Source organism: Oikopleura dioica, chromosome 2, assembly GCF_907165135.1.
Source record: "Oikopleura dioica chromosome 2, OKI2018_I68_1.0, whole genome shotgun sequence".
NCBI classification, from domain to species: domain Eukaryota; kingdom Metazoa; phylum Chordata; class Appendicularia; order Copelata; family Oikopleuridae; genus Oikopleura; species Oikopleura dioica.
In genome coordinates this window covers 13,290,729-13,312,344 of record NC_137292.1, presented here as the reverse complement: position 1 = coordinate 13,312,344, position 21,616 = coordinate 13,290,729, and the positions used below count along the sequence as shown (strand labels likewise).

At 40.4% G+C, this 21,616-nt stretch overlaps 5 protein-coding genes and 1 long non-coding RNA gene across 6 annotated transcripts; 3 read left to right on the top strand and 3 right to left on the bottom strand.

The window, feature by feature from the left end:
- Positions 1-8: 8 nt before the first annotated feature.
- LOC145699114 (zinc finger MYND domain-containing protein 12-like) lies at positions 9-1,316 on the top strand. Its single transcript, XM_081776361.1, has 5 exons — positions 9-258; positions 322-424; positions 466-760; positions 804-1,044; positions 1,088-1,316. Exons 1-5 carry the CDS (start codon positions 10-12, stop codon positions 1,256-1,258), a joined length of 1,059 nt encoding a protein of 352 aa, XP_081632487.1. The 5' UTR covers position 9; the 3' UTR covers positions 1,259-1,316.
- Positions 1,285-3,823, bottom strand: LOC145698377 (uncharacterized). The gene is made up of 3 exons (XM_081775577.1): positions 3,274-3,823; positions 1,848-3,230; positions 1,285-1,794 (listed from the first exon to the last, which is right to left on the bottom strand). The coding sequence occupies exons 1-3, from the start codon at positions 3,821-3,823 to the stop codon at positions 1,397-1,399; spliced, it is 2,331 nt and encodes a 776-aa protein (XP_081631703.1). The 3' UTR covers positions 1,285-1,396.
- A 3,667-nt stretch (positions 3,824-7,490) lies between these two features.
- LOC145698915 (uncharacterized) lies at positions 7,491-14,557 on the top strand. Its single transcript, XM_081776152.1, has 8 exons — positions 7,491-7,820; positions 10,694-10,894; positions 11,167-11,493; positions 11,656-11,904; positions 12,003-12,293; positions 12,439-12,616; positions 12,735-12,942; positions 12,988-14,557. The coding sequence occupies exons 1-8, from the start codon at positions 7,752-7,754 to the stop codon at positions 13,487-13,489; spliced, it is 2,025 nt and encodes a 674-aa protein (XP_081632278.1). The 5' UTR covers positions 7,491-7,751; the 3' UTR covers positions 13,490-14,557.
- On the bottom strand, positions 14,138-16,047 carry LOC145698916 (uncharacterized). The gene is made up of 7 exons (XM_081776153.1): positions 15,825-16,047; positions 15,590-15,751; positions 15,359-15,540; positions 15,154-15,316; positions 14,903-15,112; positions 14,688-14,749; positions 14,138-14,631 (listed from the first exon to the last, which is right to left on the bottom strand). The coding sequence occupies exons 1-7, from the start codon at positions 15,952-15,954 to the stop codon at positions 14,533-14,535; spliced, it is 1,008 nt and encodes a 335-aa protein (XP_081632279.1). The 5' UTR covers positions 15,955-16,047; the 3' UTR covers positions 14,138-14,532.
- A 119-nt stretch (positions 16,048-16,166) lies between these two features.
- Positions 16,167-17,204, bottom strand: LOC145699448 (uncharacterized). The gene is made up of 4 exons (XM_081776720.1): positions 16,990-17,204; positions 16,715-16,942; positions 16,557-16,669; positions 16,167-16,509 (listed from the first exon to the last, which is right to left on the bottom strand). Exons 1-4 carry the CDS (start codon positions 17,042-17,044, stop codon positions 16,243-16,245), a joined length of 663 nt encoding a protein of 220 aa, XP_081632846.1. The 5' UTR covers positions 17,045-17,204; the 3' UTR covers positions 16,167-16,242.
- An 83-nt stretch (positions 17,205-17,287) lies between these two features.
- On the top strand, positions 17,288-17,601 carry LOC145699960 (uncharacterized). Its single transcript, XR_014134114.1, has 3 exons — positions 17,288-17,375; positions 17,420-17,483; positions 17,527-17,601. It is a non-coding gene; the product is annotated as an uncharacterized LOC145699960 (long non-coding RNA).
- Positions 17,602-21,616: the final 4,015 nt, after the last annotated feature.

The window sequence follows — 21,616 nt, the reverse complement described above, 5'->3', positions numbered from 1 at the left end:
ACTTTCAGAATGACTTTCGATGAGGGACTCGCAAATCACTGCATTAGACAAGCAAGAGATGGGACAGTTAAGCAGCGCCGATTGGCAGAAGCATCTGTCTGCCTTTTGAAATTGACCAAAATCTTGGGCGAAACCAAGGCCCTGGGTGAAACGAATATAGGAGAAGCTATCGGGCAGTTGTATCCCGAGTACTTGGAATCCTTACTTTCCCGGGCCGCCTTTGCTGAGAAGAAAAAAACTTCATCTATCAAAACATCAGTAAGTCTTCAACTTACTCACTGAAAACAAGGAAGAAAACGGCAGATTAGACGATTATTTTAGGCAACAACATTTATCACATCATCAACAAAAGCCAGAATGAATCAAGAGAATTTACTAATGAAACAGGAAAAAATATTGGAGCTTTCTACCGTCACAGCTTTAGGTATTCTGAGGCCTCGGAATTCTAATGCTAACTGTTTTCAGCATTATTACAGTCAGGAAATCACGCTCATGCCTTGCTCGCAGCTCAACAGTTTCTCGTCCTAGCGGGCGACATTTACGGAGTGAACGATTTGCGATTAATACCAGCGTACACTCTTTTGGCGGAAATCTGCATCGGACTTAACAAACACCGTGAAGCGGACCAGCACCTGCAAAAAGCGAACTGGGTTATCAAACGTAATCAAGAAGATGAGACAATTAACCAAGTCTTTTCTCGGCTTTACCGGGCCATGGGATTGCTTGAAGCAGCCAAGGGAAATACTGAAGATGCATCAAGGTAATTTTGGGATATCAAAAGATAGACAAATTTGGTTTTTAAGACTATTCGCAGAACAAGTATTTTACGCTTCGCTGTGGGCTGGAACAGAATCAATCGGCGCCGCTTGTGGATATTTCAACTTGGCGAATATGGCCGCCCGAAATCCAGGAATGATGCAAGTTGCGATTAGTTTCTACGAGAGGACGCTCGACTGCTGGCTTCAACTTTTGGCAGATGAGAATTTGGATATTCCGGTGTTAGAAAAGGGCGAGACTTTTAACATGCTCAAGGCGATTGCAGAAGTAACTTTATAACTCTTTTACAAATACTCATATCAATTTTAAGACGATGGAATCAATCTCAGCCGAGTCTCAGAGCACCGCAAAAGCACTCACAACCCTGGCTTGGTTTAGCGAACGAATCGGTGAACCGAACGACTCGATCAAGACTCGCGCAACAGAACTTGTGCAGAAACTAAAGCTATCCAACTGTAATATTCTTCAATATGTTTCATAAACTAAGCTTTTCATTTATACCGACAATATTTTATTATAATAAAGAGATTATTTTTATACAATTCGCGGGTAACTTTACTAATGAAAATAATAGCAAAGTAAATCGGATTTTCATTTTTATTTTGCAGGAAAAAGTTGCTCATTCTTCTTCGTCGTCTTCTTCGGCGAGATTATGAAGAAGTCGGAGAGTATGTTGAAATAAAAGTAAGCCTTCGTCAGAAGATTCCTCTTTGTCCAACTCGATTTCAATAGAATAAGCGTACGGATAGAGGTACCAACAGTTTGGCTCCATGGCGAAGAAAGAAATTACCTTTCGGGGAAATCTTTCGTGAGTACAAGTTTCGCTGTAGTATTCTCGAGATAACGGAATACGGATCTCAACATCATTATTTTCGTCAGATTGGGTATTTTGTAGTACATATTCCGTATCCTCCACCCTGTCAATGATCATTTGATGCTGTATTAATTCATTTTCGTCTTTGAGAGCGGCGGTAACAGTAAGTGGGCGTTTGAATTTGAATCTTCTGTGTAACTGAACTTAAGAAAAATATAAATTAATAATAATCATTAGAAATTTTTTTTTCACAAACCTCTATGAAAAATCAATTTACTGTCAAAAAGAAAATGACGATCTAGATAATGCTTTCCAATGGCGCCCAACATCCAATTCCACATAGGCATTCGGGCATAAGGTCCATTCTTTAAACTTTCCAAGATACCTTCGATACGCTGTGAATACTGCTTCTGAATTTCATCAAGATTAGGATTCAAGTTCATGCCAGCCAGGCTTCTTGGATATATCAAAAATGTTATGAAGTGAAAGATTCTTGTGAAGCTGAAAGCTTCTTTCACTTTTTCAACATCAAAACAATCTTCATGAAGATAGCTAGGAAGTCTCTTCGTTTTAACGCACTCTAGAATCGCACTACAGAGTAGATTTGCCACACATACTGGTACACATAAAGCTGAGTCTTTTTGATCAACAACATGCTTTGTGATATTCTGAAAACCTTCGTGGAAGAACGTCGTAAATTCAAACTTCATTTCTGACATTTGAATTGATTTCGTGATATTACTGTCCAGAACGAAACTTGCATCATTTCTTGGGAGAGAAAAAACAGAACTCACACTTCTAAAGGCCGCATCGGGTATATTATTCGAGTCTGGAGATAAATGAACAAGCCAGAAAAGATTACAACGCTCAAGTAGTGTGAGAATATGTGCATCTTCTAATTCAGTTGTTGGTCGGAAAAGAAGATTCCATGCTGTCTTCCAATCACAGAAAAGAAAAACTAAAATCGGTATTTCAATTTTCCCAGTGTGATATCTGTCTATGTCTCTGAGGGGATCATGATACCAGTAATAGTCCATGCCACAATCAAATTTTTCGATTTCTTGATCGAACTGTTCAATAAGAGTCTTATTTATGGGACGATCACGATGATTGTATTTCGGGTTTCCCAAAACTTTACTGACTCTACAAAATCCTGGAGTCGCAGCTGAGAGACTCTGACAGTATCGGAACTTGTCTCCTCTTCGAACATAACCCATTTCTCGATATCCCGTGCGGCCCGAGTGATCGTAAACAACGCCAAAATCTATCCATTTAGGAGTTAGATCTCGACCAACGAGAACAATGTTTTCAAGTTTCTGATCGCAATGTTTTATCCCAATAAGTGCCAGATAGTCTAGTCCTGCCCGTACTTGTATCGCGATTTCCCGTCGTTGCTCGATTGTCAAAGACTCAGATCGCAAACGGCTTCTTAAATTTCTGTTTTGTCCTCTTTCCATGATCGTTATCCATCCGAGACAATCGCTTTTATCAGAATCCGACTTCAAGAAAATTTCGATATTCGCGAAGTTTTTGATGACATTTGGATGAATTGGGATGCAGTCATCTTCGTTATCCAAGTCAGATGGATTTATTGCTAAATGATCAAAGAACCTTACAGTTCCAGTCGCTTTTCTGTATTCTTAACTTTTTAATAAATGGATAGAAAACCTTTATAATTTTACCGTTAGGCTGGTGAATAACAAATTCAAGATCGTCAGCTTGAAGTTCAGACGTAAAAAGACACGGATCGAAATGCTGAACTCGGTAAAAAGCATCAAATTGGTCGTTTTCATTGCCAATTATCGATTCTCCACCGGAACTGTCCCTACAAGAAGTGTCCCAAGAACCAAGTTCAGGCCTTAGTTCCTCTCGGAAAATTTTTGTATTGATGAATCTCGGGTTGCGGTCAAGAAGATATTTTTGAAAAGTTGTTGTCGAGAAACTAGCGAGTTTTTCTTCTTCTCCATCGTTTATCTTCCAAAGTGAGCCTACTTCGCGAGTTTCAAAGTTGAAAAAGGTCCAATAAATAGCAGCATAATCCGCGCCAGGATACTCGCCTCTTTCAACAGAAAGTATAAGTCTGCATTTTTCAGTGCGAGTTGTATTTCTCTTCAGCGTTGGTAGAAGTTTAAACAGCCAGTCAGAGATGATGGATTTTTTTATCCTTTTCGACCAATTGGGACCCAAAGCTTTGGCTATATAAAAATGTTTCTTATTTTTATTCCTTCTCATCTCTAGTTGTGGAGAGGAATTCTAAAATAATGATCGAAGGACTATTGGCTCGGTTCCAGCCAATGAAAAACTTGCGTTGTTCTTCAGGATCGATTCAATATTTACGTTGTGCAATGTTCCTCCGCGCGCTGAGTACTTTTAAAAGTAAAAAAAGAAGTTTTTCGTTTACACCTTCCCAATTGTCAACCTTATTACTTATCAATTTTGGCATAAGAAGATGTATATTTTTATTTTTTTTTCATCTTTGAAATCATGGAAGAGAGACATCTTTGCTTGATCTTACTTGTTAAAAACAGTCAGATGCTTATTTTGACAATACATTTTATAGTTTTACGTAAATAGATCTACAAAAACCACAAAACGTCTGAATCCTGACAAGTTTCACGTTCCAGAACTACATCGTAAAAAGATCCCCTGGCTTTTTCATTTATCGTTAAGATGCTTTTATGCTCAGTTTTTCCGCACACTAGAATTAGCGGTCGCGGCTCTGAAATTTTATCGTTATTGCAAAAATACTCTGAGAAAAGAGCGCTCCACTTCAGATCTTTCATTGAAAAATTTTGTTGAAAAAGAAGTTCTCGCAGAAAAACCACGATACGAAAACCACATCCTCTTGCTTAAATTTTTTTAGGTGGAAGATTATCCAGTTCAGAGACCAATTATTGATCTTTTTAACACAGAGAAGAACTGAAGTGTTACAGTGAATCTGTGCTGAGTCGCTTTAGTTGAATTGTGGCTGGAGTAGGGCTAAAGCGGATACTGTTTGGCGGAGGAGTGCGGGTTTGAGCGATCTTTTAGCCGCGGCGGCACCACACTGCTGGGCGTGTGGCGGAGAGCGCGCTTAGCTCCGCCCTACTGCAGCATGTTTCCTCGTTCCTCGCCGCGGAGCACCAGACCAGCGCGCACCTCCGCGCAACTTCGCTGAAACACGCATCGCGCCAATCTGCTGACTGAGGAAAACACCTCCAACGACCCGCTCCACCTTGTGGATACCAAAACGCAAAAGGCAGATTTCTCAACAGTTAAAAAGTTAAATCTCTTAATTGACAAGTGTCATCCACAATTTTGATAAAAAAATCTGTAAACTTTTTTCTTATGAATTTTAAAATGATACAAAAAGTGAAGTTAAAGATTCTCAAGAGTTCTCATAATGTTCTTTTTCTTTGATGATGTATAAAAGCTGCGATAAAGATCTCAATTCTCCTTTTACGCTTTCATTTTTTAAAAGAATTCATGAAATTAATCAAATTGTATTTCTTCTCGAGAATACTGAAAGATAAGGCCTTCATACTCTTATCTTTAACTGGTTGATATTCGAGCAATTACTTCGAATAAACTTCGTTTTAACAGTATTATCTTTGGCCAAAGGTATTTACCGCGTGTGGTACAAGATCCACACAGCGGGCCCCAGCGCTAATAGCGTCTAGGGTCGCCACGGTTCAATTTTCAAGTTCAATTCATATTTTAGTCTTTTTTCGCTCCCGATTTTTTTTTTCAGAAATACGGTATTTAAGCCGCGCTTTCAAAAATGTTCAAAGAAATTCTAACCGATTTGTTTAACATTGAATATCAATAATTAATTGATGAGTTACGAGAGTAACTTATTATGTGAGAATAATTTATTGTGAATCCTGTTTATATTTTGACTTATCCAAATAGAACACCTCTTATATTTGAGGGTTGTAAATTAGGGCGAGGAATAACCAAAATGGGCGATTTTAACAACTAAGCGTTAGCGCTCGGCGAGCGGCCCACTTGTGACGCTGTAGAGCGCGAGGCCCCTTCGCCGCCCGAAATCGCCAAAACCGCCCTGATTCCGTAGCTACTCAATGACAATCAACTGAAGATTAGGCTCTAGGGTGCGTGGAGAAATATATCTTCAACTCAAATGGCTGAATTCAAATCCATACTCGTATTTCCGATATCGTTTTCGATGATCTGAACAATCAACAAATAAAATAATGGAAAATTTACGATTGATTATTTTTAAAAGAGAGTCTGATTACAGTAAGCAGGATGCGCTGTTGTTTTGGGAATAGCCAGCTCTACATATGAATCGGCTCTCGAGCCTTGGTTTTCTAATGGGCCGGAAGCGTTGAGGGAAGACTTCAAGACTGGGGTACCGCGGAATGTCAAGCTCTTGGTTGTAGCTCCTCTCTTTTCCTTTCTCATCATTTTCGATGCATAAATATTAAAACAACAAACAAGCCATTTACTGCTCATTCAAGACGCGTTTACTTTATTTTATAATTTATAAATGAAATATTTTTCAGATTCTTTATTGAAAGATTTTTCGTGTTGCCAACGCCCTTGCTCTTTTTGCATTTCTGGCTGTTCTAAAAAATCGCGGGCACTTTGCAAGTGGCTTGCTGGGAGGATTACGGCGGGAAATATTGGTATTGTTCGAGCAGGTCAAAAAAATAACGCCCTTAGCTTGAAGTGGTTGCTTTCTTAAAATATCTCTGGATTAGGAGCAGTGAGACATTTGGCGTTCGTTCCTGACCGGATCAGTTTTTATGAGCTCTGCATGACTTAACGGAACCGTAAATGACGCACTAAAGATGGCTGAAATTTTCCAATACTCATATAAAAAGCTCCCAGCTTCAAACCCCTAACAAGGGTGACAAAAATCTAGTAAATATGAACGCTGGGGTTAAATGAATCCAAGCTTGAAATTTGAGGCCATTTGTTTATTACGCTCACTTTATTTATCGCTAGAAAAAAATCGCTTGTTTGAACAGGGCTGCGCACTCAAGCAAGGCTAAATGAACACTTCAAGAGCGAGATTGGCTTTTATCGTCTGCTAGAACTTGCAGATACGGAGTCTGACGTAGATAAACTCGCTTTTCTCAACGTGTACGATTTATAAAACATATCGATATTTACTAGCAAGACTCTTCAGAGCCTGAAAATAAGGAAATTACGATATAAAATCTGCATAGGAAAACGCATTTTAGAGATTAACTCATTTTCACATGTGAACCAAATTTGTGGTCATTTAAACTTCGTATCTTGCACAGTTAAATTTGTAGTTTGCAATTGACATGTATTCTGCTAGAATGTATGAAGTCGATTCTCGATTTAGAGATGAATTTGTATCGTACCGAGAAAGCTGCCAAAAAGTGAGGATGAAGCATAAAAGAGCTCTTCTGAGATCTGAGAAGCGCGTCGTTTTGCGCTGCCGCCCCGCGGTCGTCACACAAACGCGCGAGAGAGCCAGAAAGCGCCGCTGCCGCTGCGGACTCAATTCAAAAAGGATTCCTTTTAGGGTGATCGCAAGAATCCAAACTTCCGTATTTATTACTTTCAATTGAAAAATCAATGTCTTATTTGATCTATCAACCCATTTTATCAAAATTCAGTAAATAGCCAAAATATCTTTATAACAGTATTTTTCGAAACAAAAGAAAACTGTCATAAGTCAAGTAAATAAAAATCTGAATGGAAAACAGAAATGATGACAGCTCATTTCTGTAAATAATTGAAGCTAAATTAAATTTGACCAACAAAATATTTTTCGTTACGAAGAATCCTTGGAAACAAATGTTGGTTCAACTAAATTAATATGATGAAAAAAGACCCTCGTTCAGATCTTGAGCTCGGTTAGAGCAAGCTAAGCCTGTGAATTCTCAATTTTTTGGTTTGAGCTCGCGCTCGGCCGCTACCCGTCCCGATGCGCTACCGCCGCCCGCCCGACACGCTAAACACCCCGCCACAACGCGCAGAAATCGCGCAAAAGGAACAAAAATTATTTCCCAAAATAAATTTCCTTCCAAGACCAAATTTTCAACACAGAGAGGTTTCCCTCGACCCCACGAAGATTTCTAGACGAAGAAGAAGGCGATAGCTGGTTGTTTTGAGTACGAAAATCGCACTTTTGGCGGTTTTCGAGAGATTCCACGAAGATTAGAAGCGCTAGAAAAATAGAATGAATGGTGTAGCTGTCCAGCCGATCGTAACGCAACCCATTTCGACTCCAGCGCCAGTACAAGATGAGGTAAAACATTTTTTTGACCCACACATCTGTGGTAATCTTCTATGTCTCCCAAAGTACGGGATATCTATTTTAATCCCATTCTCGAGCTTTTCATTATAAAAAATATGTCGGATGATTTATGAAGACCCTTTGGAAACAAAATACCATCATGTGCTTAATGCAGTTTACAGTAAACATCAGATTTCATCCCGTCGTCTCTTAAATTTTGTCTCAAGTGGAAACTACCGGCGGTAATCCGCTAAAAAGCAAGCTGACCGGTCTTGAGTTGAGTTGGTTGGAGTCTAGGGTGGTTAGTAGCGGGTTTGAGCGCGAGTGCACGCAGTATGGCTCCAGCGCAGCTCTAAGCTAGGGTGGCCACGTGACTTTTGGAAGGCGCGGGTAGAAACGCGCTTCGGCCCGACAGACCGCTCGCACGTCACACTGGGAACTATCCATACGACTAGCTCTGGCGTTAAGACAACCGCCACATTCAAACAACAATTCCTCATCTTTGTGGCAAATTTTTGTTGTTTCAAAGTTTACTGAAGATGATCTTATTCAGATCTACTCGAGTACTCTAATTGTTACAGTCATATTCAGCCTCTAGTCGATATTTACGGGTTTCGAGACAAACATTCATCCCCCGATAAACCCCGGTTCCTGAATATCCATTAACGCCAAGAACGCAGTTTTTCAACGCGTGTCTGTATAATTACTATTCGCCGCTCTCGGGAAACGCGCGCGCGTTCCGTACAAGTAGCAAGTCCCGTGAGTTAGGGAGCCTCGCCAAAATTAAGGATGTCAAGTCCGCCGTGGCGTTATACGCTGCCCCGCTCCGCCGCAGCGCTGCGAATTGAATTTGCGCTGCCCTTTTTTCCACCGAAGGCGCTTACTTTGGCGATAATGGAGCGCGCGGTGGACGACCTCTCCAAAAGTTGAATTTTCATAAACTTAAAGGTGGAATTTTTACACATGTTAATGAGCCTTTCTTGTTTATCGTGAGCACTAGAAAGAAACACAGAGCAACTTTTAAAGGCTCCGGTGGTCATTTTCGAGTACATTCAATGAGAAAACTAAACTCAATGATTTACGCTCTTCAGAAGGATTTAAAACACTCGATGTTTTTCATGAAGTTAGATGATATGGAGATCTAATGATCAGTAGTCTAATTGTTGAATTACTGGAACTGTAAGAGTGTTTAATAGAATGTTTCAGAAAAAAACATCTGAAATCATGAACTTGAGCGGCGGGTGTGGTAAAGCGCGCTGTGCAGTAAAGCTTTCATTCTCTGACGGGGAAAGCGAGCTTTAGGGTAGCTGCACTGCGCGCATGCGCGATGCGCTCGTTTTAAGGGCCTCTCGCAGCGGAGGGCGAATTATCCAACGCATTACCCTTTCTTTGAGTTCGTTCTAAACGAGCCAGTTGTTTCTTCTTCAACGATTTCATGCTTGGCTATTTTTATATCGCTCATTCTAACTTCAATTACAAGGCGTTTTCATGTAAGAAGCTCGGTTTATATTTTCACATCAGCGTATTTGCAGTATACAGTGAAACCCCAACTTAAGGCCACTTTTTGGATGACAGCTAATTTGAAAAGTGGCCTTAAGTTGGGTGATTCTCCAACTAAGTTGGATGACGCTAAAATTTTTCTATTTCTGGAGCAAGGGACTGAATCTGGCCTCGGAATCCTGTACACAGGAACAGGGATTTTATTTTTTGGCCCATCTGCGAAACAGGAAACAGGACAGGATAAAAAACACAGGAACAGGTCCTGTTTTTTCGGGTTTCACAGGCTTTGCAGGCCTGTAAACTAAAATTTCACGGTTTAAATTTTTCCTTGATGAATCAAAATTTAGAAGTTTTTTCTCGTTATTATCATGTCTACAGACAGTTTCAACTATAAAAGTTTCTTTATATTATATTTGAAAGAAATTCCAAGAAAATTTTTACGAAAAATATCTTATCTTCCCCATTTCTCGCCTGTTTTCCTGCGATTTACTTACTGTGAATAAAAATGGAAAAAAGTGGCCTTAAGGGGGTAGAACTAGGTTTTTCGAAAATAGCCGATTCTAGACCGGCGCTCAAAGCGAGGAGAGCTTAGATTTTCAAATTCTCTCTTCGGTTGAAGAAAGAACAAACTTAGATCTAACAACATTTTTCTTAAAATTTTTTTTCGTCAACACATTTTGGCGCTAGAGAGCGAAACGTCAACCCATCTCTTCGAAAATCGCAATTTTTGCGTATTCGCGTCCTCAAATATATCGAGTCACGTGACCAGCCAAATTTTTTAAATCTCATTTTAAGATAGTTTAACCATTTATCTAGCAACATTTTTGAGGAAATTGCGTAATCACAAGTAAAAACAGGTTTTTCTTATTTAAAGTGCCCTCCGAAAATCACGGTTTTTCCGAAAATCTAGTTCTACCCCCTTAAGTTGGATTTTTTTCGGATGACAGATTTTGGGGTTTTTTCAAAAAAGTGGCCTTAAGTTGCTGGGCCTTAAGTTGGGGTTTCACTGTAAATGGCTTACAGTGCCTTACAATTAATCACTTCCACAATCCGGAATCGTCAATCCCCTTCGAAGGAAAAAGAACCTCTTACTGGAAATCGGGTTTCTTGTTTGATTCTAGAGATCGTTTCATTCGATTTCACCATTTCTCTAGATGAAATTCTTACATATCAATCTGTTTCGTAGTCCACTGTAAAGAGAGCTTTTCGATTTAGTCATGAAAGGATTTTTCGCAGGTTTCAATTTCCAAGGACTCGCTTTTGAAACTTATTTCTTCGGACTTCTCGGAGTTCTTTGGCGAGAGTACTCATCTTTGATTAGTGAACCAGCGCGGAAAGTTGGATTTTTTCCTTAGAAACCTCCAATTTCTAAACAGCAATTATAGCCACAGCTGCACGATTCTTCCCAAACCGACCAGCCACCTCAAACAGTTCAAAATGGACATAAGACAGAGCACTCCGTAAAGCAGGAAGCACAGAAGATCGAGAATCAGACGGCGATAAACACCATTGCAAAAATCTGCTCCGTCGCCGCACCCCATGGATTTCTCCTCGTTCATTCTCCCGAAAAAGTCGATGATAAAAGAGTAAGTCGGCCTAATTGTTGAGCCGTGTGTCTAGCTGTGTCGAATCGGCGACCGCGGGAGCCAAAGTTTCTCCAAGGGCTGCCTGTAATAATCCAATCGAGCTCCCTTTTGTGCGAAAACCGCTTAGCCAAGGCAATAACGCCGCGTGGGGCTGTACTCCACGCAGCGTGTAAGATACAGCTGCTGCTCGTGTCTCTATTTCTTTCATGTCTGACACTCAGCCTCTTCGACTCAGTAATAAACGACATAAATACATAAACGTCTCTCTTCAGGTCCAATTTGTCCGACTCATGCAACTCGCTGAAGACCCGATCTTCGATGTCTCCGCCAGCTACATCATCCACATTTACAAAGATCTACTCTGGGACTTAACAATTCACGGGCGAAAAGTGTGCCCGGAACTGGCCCTTCCAAACTTTCCCGAACGCGTGACACACGATACCGCGGAGCTCTTCTTCAGCAGCGTGCTGAAAATCAAAATTTGCCCGGGCGTTCAAGTCGCTGAGAATATTTGCCGATCAATTTCAACGCTCGGCACAGCGGTCTTTCTCGATAATGACAATAATCGCGTCGCGGTGGAAGATAGATTTTCCAGAACGGTAAGACGCTGCGCACAAACCCACTCCTAAGTGGATAAAATTTCAAATTCAAAGCTTGTATTTATATATAAATAGGATATATTTTCACCGAATCTGTAAGGAAATCGTTCGAACGGAAAACGTGCAATTTAAATTTTATAATTTTTAATCCTGAAATTACAGGTCCGGCACGTCGACTGCGAAATCGTCCAGGCTGGCGGAGTGAAATGCTTGGCGTGTGAAAGATGGACGCCACCAGCAACACCGCAGCAACAGCCGCTGAAACCGAAGCCTAGAGCAGTTGTTGCACAGAACGGGAGCCCGCAGATCTCTCTAAAACTCGCGCAAACAACGCCAAATGGTGCCCCAACTAATCATCACAGACTTCAGGCACAACTTTCTCAAGAAAATGGATTTTCCCCCGAAAAAAAGGTAAGAACAAAGGAAAATTTAGAGCCGCTTGTAGATCTAAGATTTTTAATCGATAAGTTAGATATAAATTGTTCGTATCTCAGATTATTTTGATTTAGGCTGGACATGATCTTCTCCCAAAAAAGCGGAGACATCAAGAAGCTTCCGTTAAAATCGAAGTATCCGGCAGTGATTCCTCGATCAATGGGGTAAACCAGGCGGTTAGTGCTAACGGTCAGCACCAAATCCAAGCCCAAAGTCAAGGAAACGGAGGACCCCCAGTGAAAGTGAGTCACATGACCTCTGGACTGTCATTGTTGGCGGATTCGGCAGCGGCGCGGATGCCGCTCACCGCAGATCGCCCAAACATGAGGGAACAGCTACTCGCCAAAGCCGTTGAAAAGAAGCAGGTTTGTTATGCGAGGGGAAATGGAATTTCCTTATTCCCGGCACATTTCATAATAATCAATTGATTTTTATGTCAGTTCAATTTTTGATGAATTTTTTTCTAAAAAAAATTGCTTCTTCAACAACTGTGCTTAAACTTATATCTAGGCTTGCGGGCGATGCGACCGTTGTCAACGCCTAGACGACTGTGGTCAGTGCGATTACTGTCTCGACAAGCCGAAGTTCGGCGGGCCAAACACCAAGCGGCGCAAATGTCGTCTCCGAACGTGCGTCTATTATCGCCAGAGTCAGATTCGAGGCTGTCGCAGGAGCACTGGTTCTACAGGTACGAATCGATAAAAATTGAATAACGGATTGTCTAAACTGATCACCCTAAAAAGGATTGAGCTTTCTATTATCCCATCTTTTGTAAATGACAGCGGAAATTGACAAAATAAATTAAGGCTCGCGAAAGGACTCCGAATCAAGCTACGAAGTGAAAAATGGAGATGAGAAGCGCGTGCAAATCGGAATCATCGACCAGAAAGGGGAAATTGCTCGCATTGAGAAAACCCCGCCGAAAAGTCCGAATGAAGGAGGAGGAAGTTATAGACGACGGCCTACTTTTCAATGCCACAAGTGTGAACCCTGCGGTGCACCAGATTGTGGAAGGTAATTCTAGTCCTTTTAGTGTAAGAAATCAAATCATGTTTAAAGCTGTCGTTTCTGCTTGGATAAACCCAAATTTGGCGGCCCCGGTCGTTTGAAGCAAAAATGTATCGAACGCCGATGCATCCTTGAAAAACAGAGTGACGATCAACACAGCCCTAGAACTTCTTCCACCATGATTTCTTCCATAAATGTTTCGAAAAAGACTGAGAAGCAGCCCGAGTACGTCCTTGCGTATACCCAGCCTGATCAGAAACCGACGACGGCGAAGATCGAAATCAAAGCACCCGGAGGATTTATGCCACTCTTCAAGCCAGTTACTGTCACTCCGCCCGTAGTAATTGATAGATCTGCCAGCAATGGTTCAACAGTCGCGCATCCCATCCACACTCAACATCAACCTGCCGTCGTCCTGCCAAAGCGAGAGCTTACAGTAGAACAGACGCCGCTGGTTAAACGCGAAGATATCATCCAGGATCAGGGCACCATCGCTGTGAGTGAAGGTGAACATCTTACCGATGAGGACGAAGAAATCCAGGTTGATGCTTGATCCGAGTGAATGAACAAAAAATTCCTACGTACTTTTGCCTTCAATTATTGCGGTAGAGAGAACAGTTTCAGAATATGAATTTATAACGCTTATTAAAAACGCTACTTTACCAAGCTACAGAATTTGTATCTTCCTTCTAACATTTACGCCCTATCAAAAACGGTACTATTCTAAAACTTCAATGAAACGACTTTCAGATGAAAGTGTTCACTCAATCGAGAAATATTCTAATATTCTATTCTTAATTCATCTCCAATTAAAAACTAAAACAATCGCTCACTGCCGGCCAGTGTCCTAAATAACTACCAACAAAGTTGCCTTTACTCTGTTTTTAACATTCTTGCTAAAAACCACCACCAGCATAAAATTCTTTTGCCTTGTTGCTTTACCAGTTCAATTTTCTCTTTCAACATTATTATTCAGTCATGTATTATAATTTCTTGTAGATATGTCTTCCCAAATCGACTTGACCCAGGTTTTGGTTTTGGCGATTTTGCGGAATCCAACGCGAAATTAACTGTGCTCAAGTTGGGCCGGTATAATTTCTCTGGTATTTTAAATATTTAACTACGCGCTGTTCCAAACATACATTTATATGATCCAACGGTTTAACTCATACTTACTATTACTCTGTAGAACTTGTGAAAATATAAATCCGCTATTTATTTAACAAAAACTGCTTGTTTATTGTCCAAAATCATGCTGCAGGTTAGATAGGTTAATAATTGACAGAAAACGTGCTCTTCCCGTGATCCGATTTTCCATCCTCTGCGTCGTAAAGAATCTTGTCTAAAGTGTCCAAACTCGGGCCGGATGTAATTCGCCCGGACGGGACGTGATGTGTCGAATGTTTGAAGGAAGCGATTGAGGGGTCTTGGTGGATCACCCGCTGCGGCATAGAAGGTGGCGTTATTGGCTCAATACGTTTCTCCGTTTCGGGGTCGGACCTTGTTTATTGACAACATGGCGATGATCTTTTTAGGCGCCACTGTTGTTAAACCGTAATGTTTCATTTACATCATTATTGTTGTCAACCGAATATATCATTTTTCGGACCCGAACTCTGATTGATTAGATTGCGTTTCATCCCGACTTCTTCTTGCTTCTTCTTCCAACACTTTCTTAGCTTCTTCTACTTTTATCTAAAAACTTGGCTAGAGAAACCCTTGAAAAGAGGAACTCCTCTTTCCTTTCTTACCTTTCTTGTTTCTTCTTCGATCATGCTCGCGCGCTTGGAAGTTTGGCGAACCATTTCACGATCTGAAATCATTTCAATTCGCGATGTGTTGCTTCTTTTATAAAGCCTCCTTTTAGAAACTTTATCTGGCGAATCTAAGGTAGCTCTCGGTCATCAATTCGATAAAGCCACTGTATACTGTATCGTAAAACATACTGTATATCCGCAGTTGTTACCTAAAGATCCCAAACGGCTGAGATCCGTCGTCTCGACTCTTGGAGACTCTGGACGGGGAGATCTTGGCGGTGGAGGACGAGGAGGACCTAGTGATCGACGAGATAGTCGACTTTCTGAACGATCAAAAGTTCCTCCTTCCATGTTTCTGTATGCCATGCTTATGCGCGATTCCGGACGATCCATGTTTTCAAGACGAGAATAAGCTGCCCCTGATAAATTTAATTTTCAATGCTGCAGTAGAGTACAGTACCTTGTCGTGTCGATGGCGGGCGGAAAGAAATGACAGAGCGCGTTTCCAAATGATTTCTTTGATTTCCTGATCTTCCGACGGGTGATAAGCCGCGCTCTATTCTTTCTCTTCCTTCAAACTCTGGAATCCGCATCCTGTAGTCTTTGCCCTGCTGTGTTCCCGACTAAAGAATATCAAAAGCTGTTTCATGAGGACCATTTCATACGAAAACAGTCGGAGAAGTCACTCGACTTTTTATCACTGCGCCTCTGATTATTCCATTTCTGACCCAATACGCTCCGAGAATTGACAAGCAAAAGCATATAGTCATGATCAAGCTTCCCAAAATAATCAAGCTGTTTTGCCAAGATTCTGGGGCTCTTTTGAAGCCGGATAAATTTGTATCATCTAAAAAGGAGCTTGTTGTATTTCGAAATAGCAAGCGGAAGTACGGTACCGATCAAGTAGAGACAAGTCACCGCAGAAGTAATCATTGCAGACAGGATGGCACAGCTGGCGTGGTGAATAAGGAGACAACTGGACGAGCATGAGCTGCCAAGAATTCCCAGCACCGAGCAAAGGATAAAATATAGCGCCCCAATTATTCCCAAAACATAATCTTAAGAAATTCTTAACTCTCAGGAATAACAAATTCTTCGCGATGAAAATCAAGGAGGAGCATCTTTTCAAACCTTTTACATTTTTATTGATGCCACTGGTCTTGATCCAAATGACCGTTCCAAAACCAATTATTCCCAGAACAAGTTCAGCCCAGCAACATATTGCAAAGACTTTTCGAACTTTCGAACCAGACTGACCCATTTTTCTTTTTTTCTTTTCTTCAGCGCATTCTTTCTTGTTTTTTCCTCAACTCTCTCTCTCTCTAACCTTCTACTCTCTGCTTTCGGGAGTTCTTGGGCGCAAAATTTCTGCAAGAGTCTCAGCAATCTAGTATCAGCCAAAGAGGATGAACGCGTGCTAAGCTTTGATGACCACACGCGTGCAAAATTCAAGGTCAGTGACTTTTATTTAAGAGTTGGAATTTTGATAAATGGGGCAGTTAATTATTTTCGATAAATAATGGACAGATAACTTCACTGAAAGAACTCTTCAGGAGTTGTGATATCCAAGGAACTTTATGACTGGCTTCTTGTCGTCGTTGTCAGATGAGAATCGGGAAGCACGCTGGCCACTTTTGAAAAAGCAGGGGTCATGACTGGAGGCTTTGCTGGCTCTTCGGGGGACGAGAGACGACGTCTTTACTTTTTCCACCGAGAATGGAGATCGCCAAACAGCTGAATCTTCGATTTCAGAAGAAATTTCATAGTCAGTTCCAGTAGAAAACGGGGATCGTTCTGGTGTAGATATGGTCGACTCCTGAAATTATATGAAAAAAGATAAAAATCAAGAAGAAATCAAGTTACCATGTCTTCGATCATTGATATTTCGTCGTTTTTGTCTGATAAATCTTGTTCTTTTGTAGCATCAATTTGAAGTCGTGAGATATTCCACGACGTTGTTGTTTGTCTCAATTGTTCTGCAGAAGAGAGCATTTTTTCTTGAAATTTTTAAATGATCTTACCAATGACTCGGTTCATTTTTCTGTTGTTCTGTTTCCGCTGATTTTCTAAACTTTTGATTTCTGTCTTCATTTCATTCACCTTCTTCTTTTTCTTCAAAATTTCATATGATAAAGCTTTTCCTCTCTTTGTTATCTCTGAAAGTTCTTCACTGAGAGCAGCACAGGATTCGGCAGGATTCGGCTTCTTCATACTGCATGTGCTACAGCTGCTACTTCCATTCTGCGATCCTGAATTTTCGAATTGCATTGTCTTAATCTTAAAGCTTTGAATCAACCGTTTTTTGGTTTGGGAGATCCTCTGTTGTAACCTGCAGTTCCGAGACGCCACATCTTCTCTCACAATGGCACTGTTTATTTTCTGGACTCTCGATTCACGAGAATCATTGCTCAAGAGAAATTTTTCATTTCATCTAGAGACTCCTCGAAATAATTTTACTAATTGTCTTAGGTCAGCATGATACGCGCCCAAGTGCATGAGATTATTAAAAAGAAGGATTGCTAATTTAGAGGAAACTCCTATTGCTTCTGCAATTAGCTCATCTCGAGTTTTGGGGGAGCTTTAACCAATTCGCCGAATTAAACTTGGGTATATAAGCAAAACGCAAACTGCTTGGCAGTAGATTTGAGACAACTATTAGGATGAAGCTTCTTTTTCTTACAGGTAATGACAACATGATAGCATAGAAGAGAACTTGAGAGCTTCAGGTCTAGTTGCTGCTCTTCCTCAAGGATTCGACTTCTACGGAAAACGGGGATTCCCATTACTAAGGTTTAGAAATATTAAAATTTCAGTTTTTATAAAATTTTTTTAGGCCATACCAAAAACGGTCCCACTTTGACGACATTTCCTCCGACCTCTTTAGTGACAACCACCAGCAGAATATGGATGCAAGGGGTTGAAAATGAGATTTAATAGGGGTAAAGTGTTGAAAAACTCAAAAATATCATTGCATCCGATAAAAGACGATCTTCTTTCCTCCGTATTTGGCGCAGCCTTCTAAATTCTTCCCGATAAAAGTCACTTATTGATGTTTTCCATATTTTCACTCGCATTTTAAATAAAAAATACAAAATCAAGCTGTCAATTGCTATGTCTATATTCTCGTTCTTAGAATCTAAGAAGACAATTAAAAAGTCGATGATTACGATTGACGCCTAAGAAGATCGTTACATATATTTCGCACAAGCGCGTGATGGCGTCAAAGCTCCTTAAAGTATTTGCAGGGAGATGTTTTCAGCTTTCGCAGTGGGTAAATAAGTCTTTGCAGATTTTAACAGAAAAAGAGTTATGCAAACTTATACGATTTTCTTTCTCCTAGGTAAGGATTCCTCAGCTCTTGCTCTTTATTTCACCGTGCTGAGTTGCTACGGTATGACTTTAAAGTCGTTTCTAGAGAAAAAGAACCTCTTTACTAAAAACCATAACTTGTTTACTTTGAAATTTCGTCCCAAGATTCTCAAAGACGATAGCGATTGTGGTGACAGTGGTCACTGTCTGTTTTGCCTTTAATCCAAAATCAGTTCTTAAAGTCTAGCCAAACATGGTCGAAGAGAACGTAATTTTGGAGCTCGTCACTTAGCCGCGCCGCTCGACGAGCCGTTTTCCCGAAATAAATCTCTCTCTCCTTGAAATCATTTTCAGGCCTCGTTTGCGCATATTTCGTTGAAAAACGCGGTGGACACTGGGGCGATCGTCCGCTAGAATTTGTCCCGTACGTATTTCATCATGGAAATGAGGATACTTTCCACGATCTTCTCAGGAGCCGGATAACAACAAGTCCAAGTTTTAGTTGAAATCGGGATAAATATTTTATCCGATTTAGTACGGTTTTCGAAATGAAAAAGAAGGAACGCGAAGAAGGAAAATCGACGAGCCAGTAGAATTACGCGTCACTGTCAGAATGATTATAAAAATAAAAAAAACGTGCAGTCATCGAAAAATATGGAGGGCAAAGCTCAATGTCATTACTAAAATAAATAGAATGCACTGAGATCAGCAAAATTTGCATTTAAAAATTCAGCGATTCAGTTGCGTCGAAATATGTCCGACAGTAGATCGGATAGATCGCTAAACATATAGATCCGAATATGATTTGTCGAATTCTTTTTGACATCCTTTGTAATTAAAAGTGACCTCTAATTACCGCAAAGATCGATTGCTGAGTCGGAAGTTCTGTGCCGTTCTCCTGGAAGCTGCCCCACCGGGATTTGGGATATAAAACAGTAATTGATCCAGCCGGGTTAAATTTGCGCCTATCAAAGCGCCTTTATAATATTTTTAATATCCCGTTCGGGCACACACTTTTAGGCGCGAATTGTGTGCCCCTGCGTGGCGGCGAGGACCCTTGATCTCCAAATAAGTAAATAAATTTTAAAACTTCCGCGTATCCCATAACCCAGTCAGACGAGAATTTTGAATAAAATCAAACGCCATTGAAAATTCATTTTATAGTTTATACTACAGCCATGATTGCACCCTGAGAGTCGCCAAATCAAAATCATTAAAGAACAGCCTATTCATACCAGACAGCTCAAAAGGCCGGAAACACACTTTAGCCAATTTTGATGCGAGTTTTTCTCAGTCCCCTGCTCCATTTATTTTTCCGGCTTTTAGGGAAAAATTATTCCGTCAATTAAAATTTTGGCCGTCCCACTCATTTTTACGGAAGTTGTAAGATAAGGAGCACAAGCTTGCCTGATCATAACTAGGGAACCCTCTTTATTTTTGAACAAATTGTGGAAGAAACTTGCATGTGAAACTAGAGCACCTTAATCCGCTCTATTAGGAGGTATCTTAGCAGGTGGATTGGATGCCTCTTACCGGACGTAAGGGTGTGAGCTGCCACAATCGATTTTCTGCTTTTTGGAAGTTGTTGATGCGCGCGATTGGCACTCGAAGATCAAACAACAATTAGAATCGTTCTCCAAAACTTATGGATTTAGCAAAGGACGCAGGATCTCGCAATAAGCCAGCATTAATCTTTCAATCTTCGCGCGAAAGAGATCAATTCCGCGAAGCACTTAATAACAAGGACTAATGCAGCTATAATAGCTACGGAATATCAACACCATCGCAAATTCACAAACATTTCATTGCCCAACTTACAAATTAACTTATTCTAAAAGAGCGGCGTCTTTCATTTTAGCGTGACTTTTTCAGTTATATTTTTAGTTTAATTTACACAGTATTCTCTTCGTTGATATCAGACGATTTCCGGAATGTCTTGAAACAACTGCGAGCTCGTGATTCTAGTCCCGGTCGGAGTATGATGGATGATGATGATCTCGAAGTTGATCCTGGATTTTGGCTCCTTTGATCAAGTCGTGAAAATAATCAAAATGGATATTGATCACTCGGAATCAGACGAAAATCAAATGATCATAAAAAATGTACCACTTTGTGAATAGCTTTTCAGACAAATTTGATAAGACTGATGGTCTATTTTTGTTCGTAAATGTTGATTTTGCCCTGACGATTGAAATTGAAAAGAAGGAGAAGTGACTGCCACTTGAGCATGTGTTTGAGTCCCCTTGGATTTCACTATGATTTGGAAGCTGAAATCTCGAGTAATAATCCGCCATAACTACCGCTCTACTTGACCATCTGTTAATTTTCATTTCAAAATGATAGGATGCGGCTTTAATTTTCGCTCCTGACTCATCCTTTTAACATAACTTGATATTTTATGATATAAAAGCTGCTCCTTCTTTTCACGAGCAATTTTCTCCCAGAACAATAATAATTGTAAACTGCATCATAATTTGCTCGACGAATTCTTTACCTGCTTCCAATTGAGACGCATTACAACTTTCGGAAAAGCATTATCAGAAGAAGATGAAAGCGATCGCCGCCTTCAACTGGCAATGTCTCAAGAAACGCGTAATCTGCCGCCGCTCATTTTCAAAGGCAATTGTAATTTTTACGAATCGGACAGAAATCGAGCTATACGCTTTACCGATAAGTCTACTTGAAAAAAAAGGATTTCGGAAAATATCGATTCATCGCACTTTAACGACATGTAAATGGCCCTATGCCGCGTCTTCTGATCTGCCACTGGCTTTCCATAATTTTAAGAATCAAAGTGTCACAAAAATATGGTACGGGGAATCAGATAGGATAAGCCAATTTTTATGATAATTCAATTTTATTGAAGTCCGATGTTTTCTCTTACAAAATTTACTCGAGACTCAATTCTGATGATCTCTGAATCGTTCAAAAATTCCAGAATTAAAGTTTACTTTCGCGTCGTTTTTTACGCAGATGAAAGCCTCGTGCGAGTTATTATAGCTTTCAGTTTCTTCTCATTCTTCGCGCATAAAGATTATAGTAACGTCCAAAAAACACTTCTTTTGGGGTGCAGTGATGTAAATTTTATTACAACGCGCCGCGGCTCATCTGAATGATTCGCAAAAGTTGATATCGCATTGATGGGAAATTATATGCTTTCATAAACTGCCCATGAAAAGTTGAGCCATTCAGAAAGATACGTGACTGTACATGCATTACGCGCTGCTGTGCGAAATTTATACTTCCGCGGGGGCAAATTCATTAGCGCGAGAAGATTTTATGTAAACGATTCTCGCAAGAAAATACTGTGAAGAATTTCATGAATATCGAAGTGAGTCGACAAAGAAATTTCGGAATGTCTTTAACAAATCACATGCTGAAAATAATCATTCGAAAATTCTGAGACTTCAAAGGCGCCATTTCAATTTCTGAACTGGGTTGAGAGTTTGTTTCTTCTTCTTTTCGATAAGTTCATCGATGTTGATTTTGCTTGAGCGGAAAAGGACTCGAGAGCCTATCGCAAGTAATAGGCCATATTGACGATGCTGATACCAAAAAACAATACACAAAAACATCAAATACTATCGCCCGGCGTAATCGACATGTTACTGTTT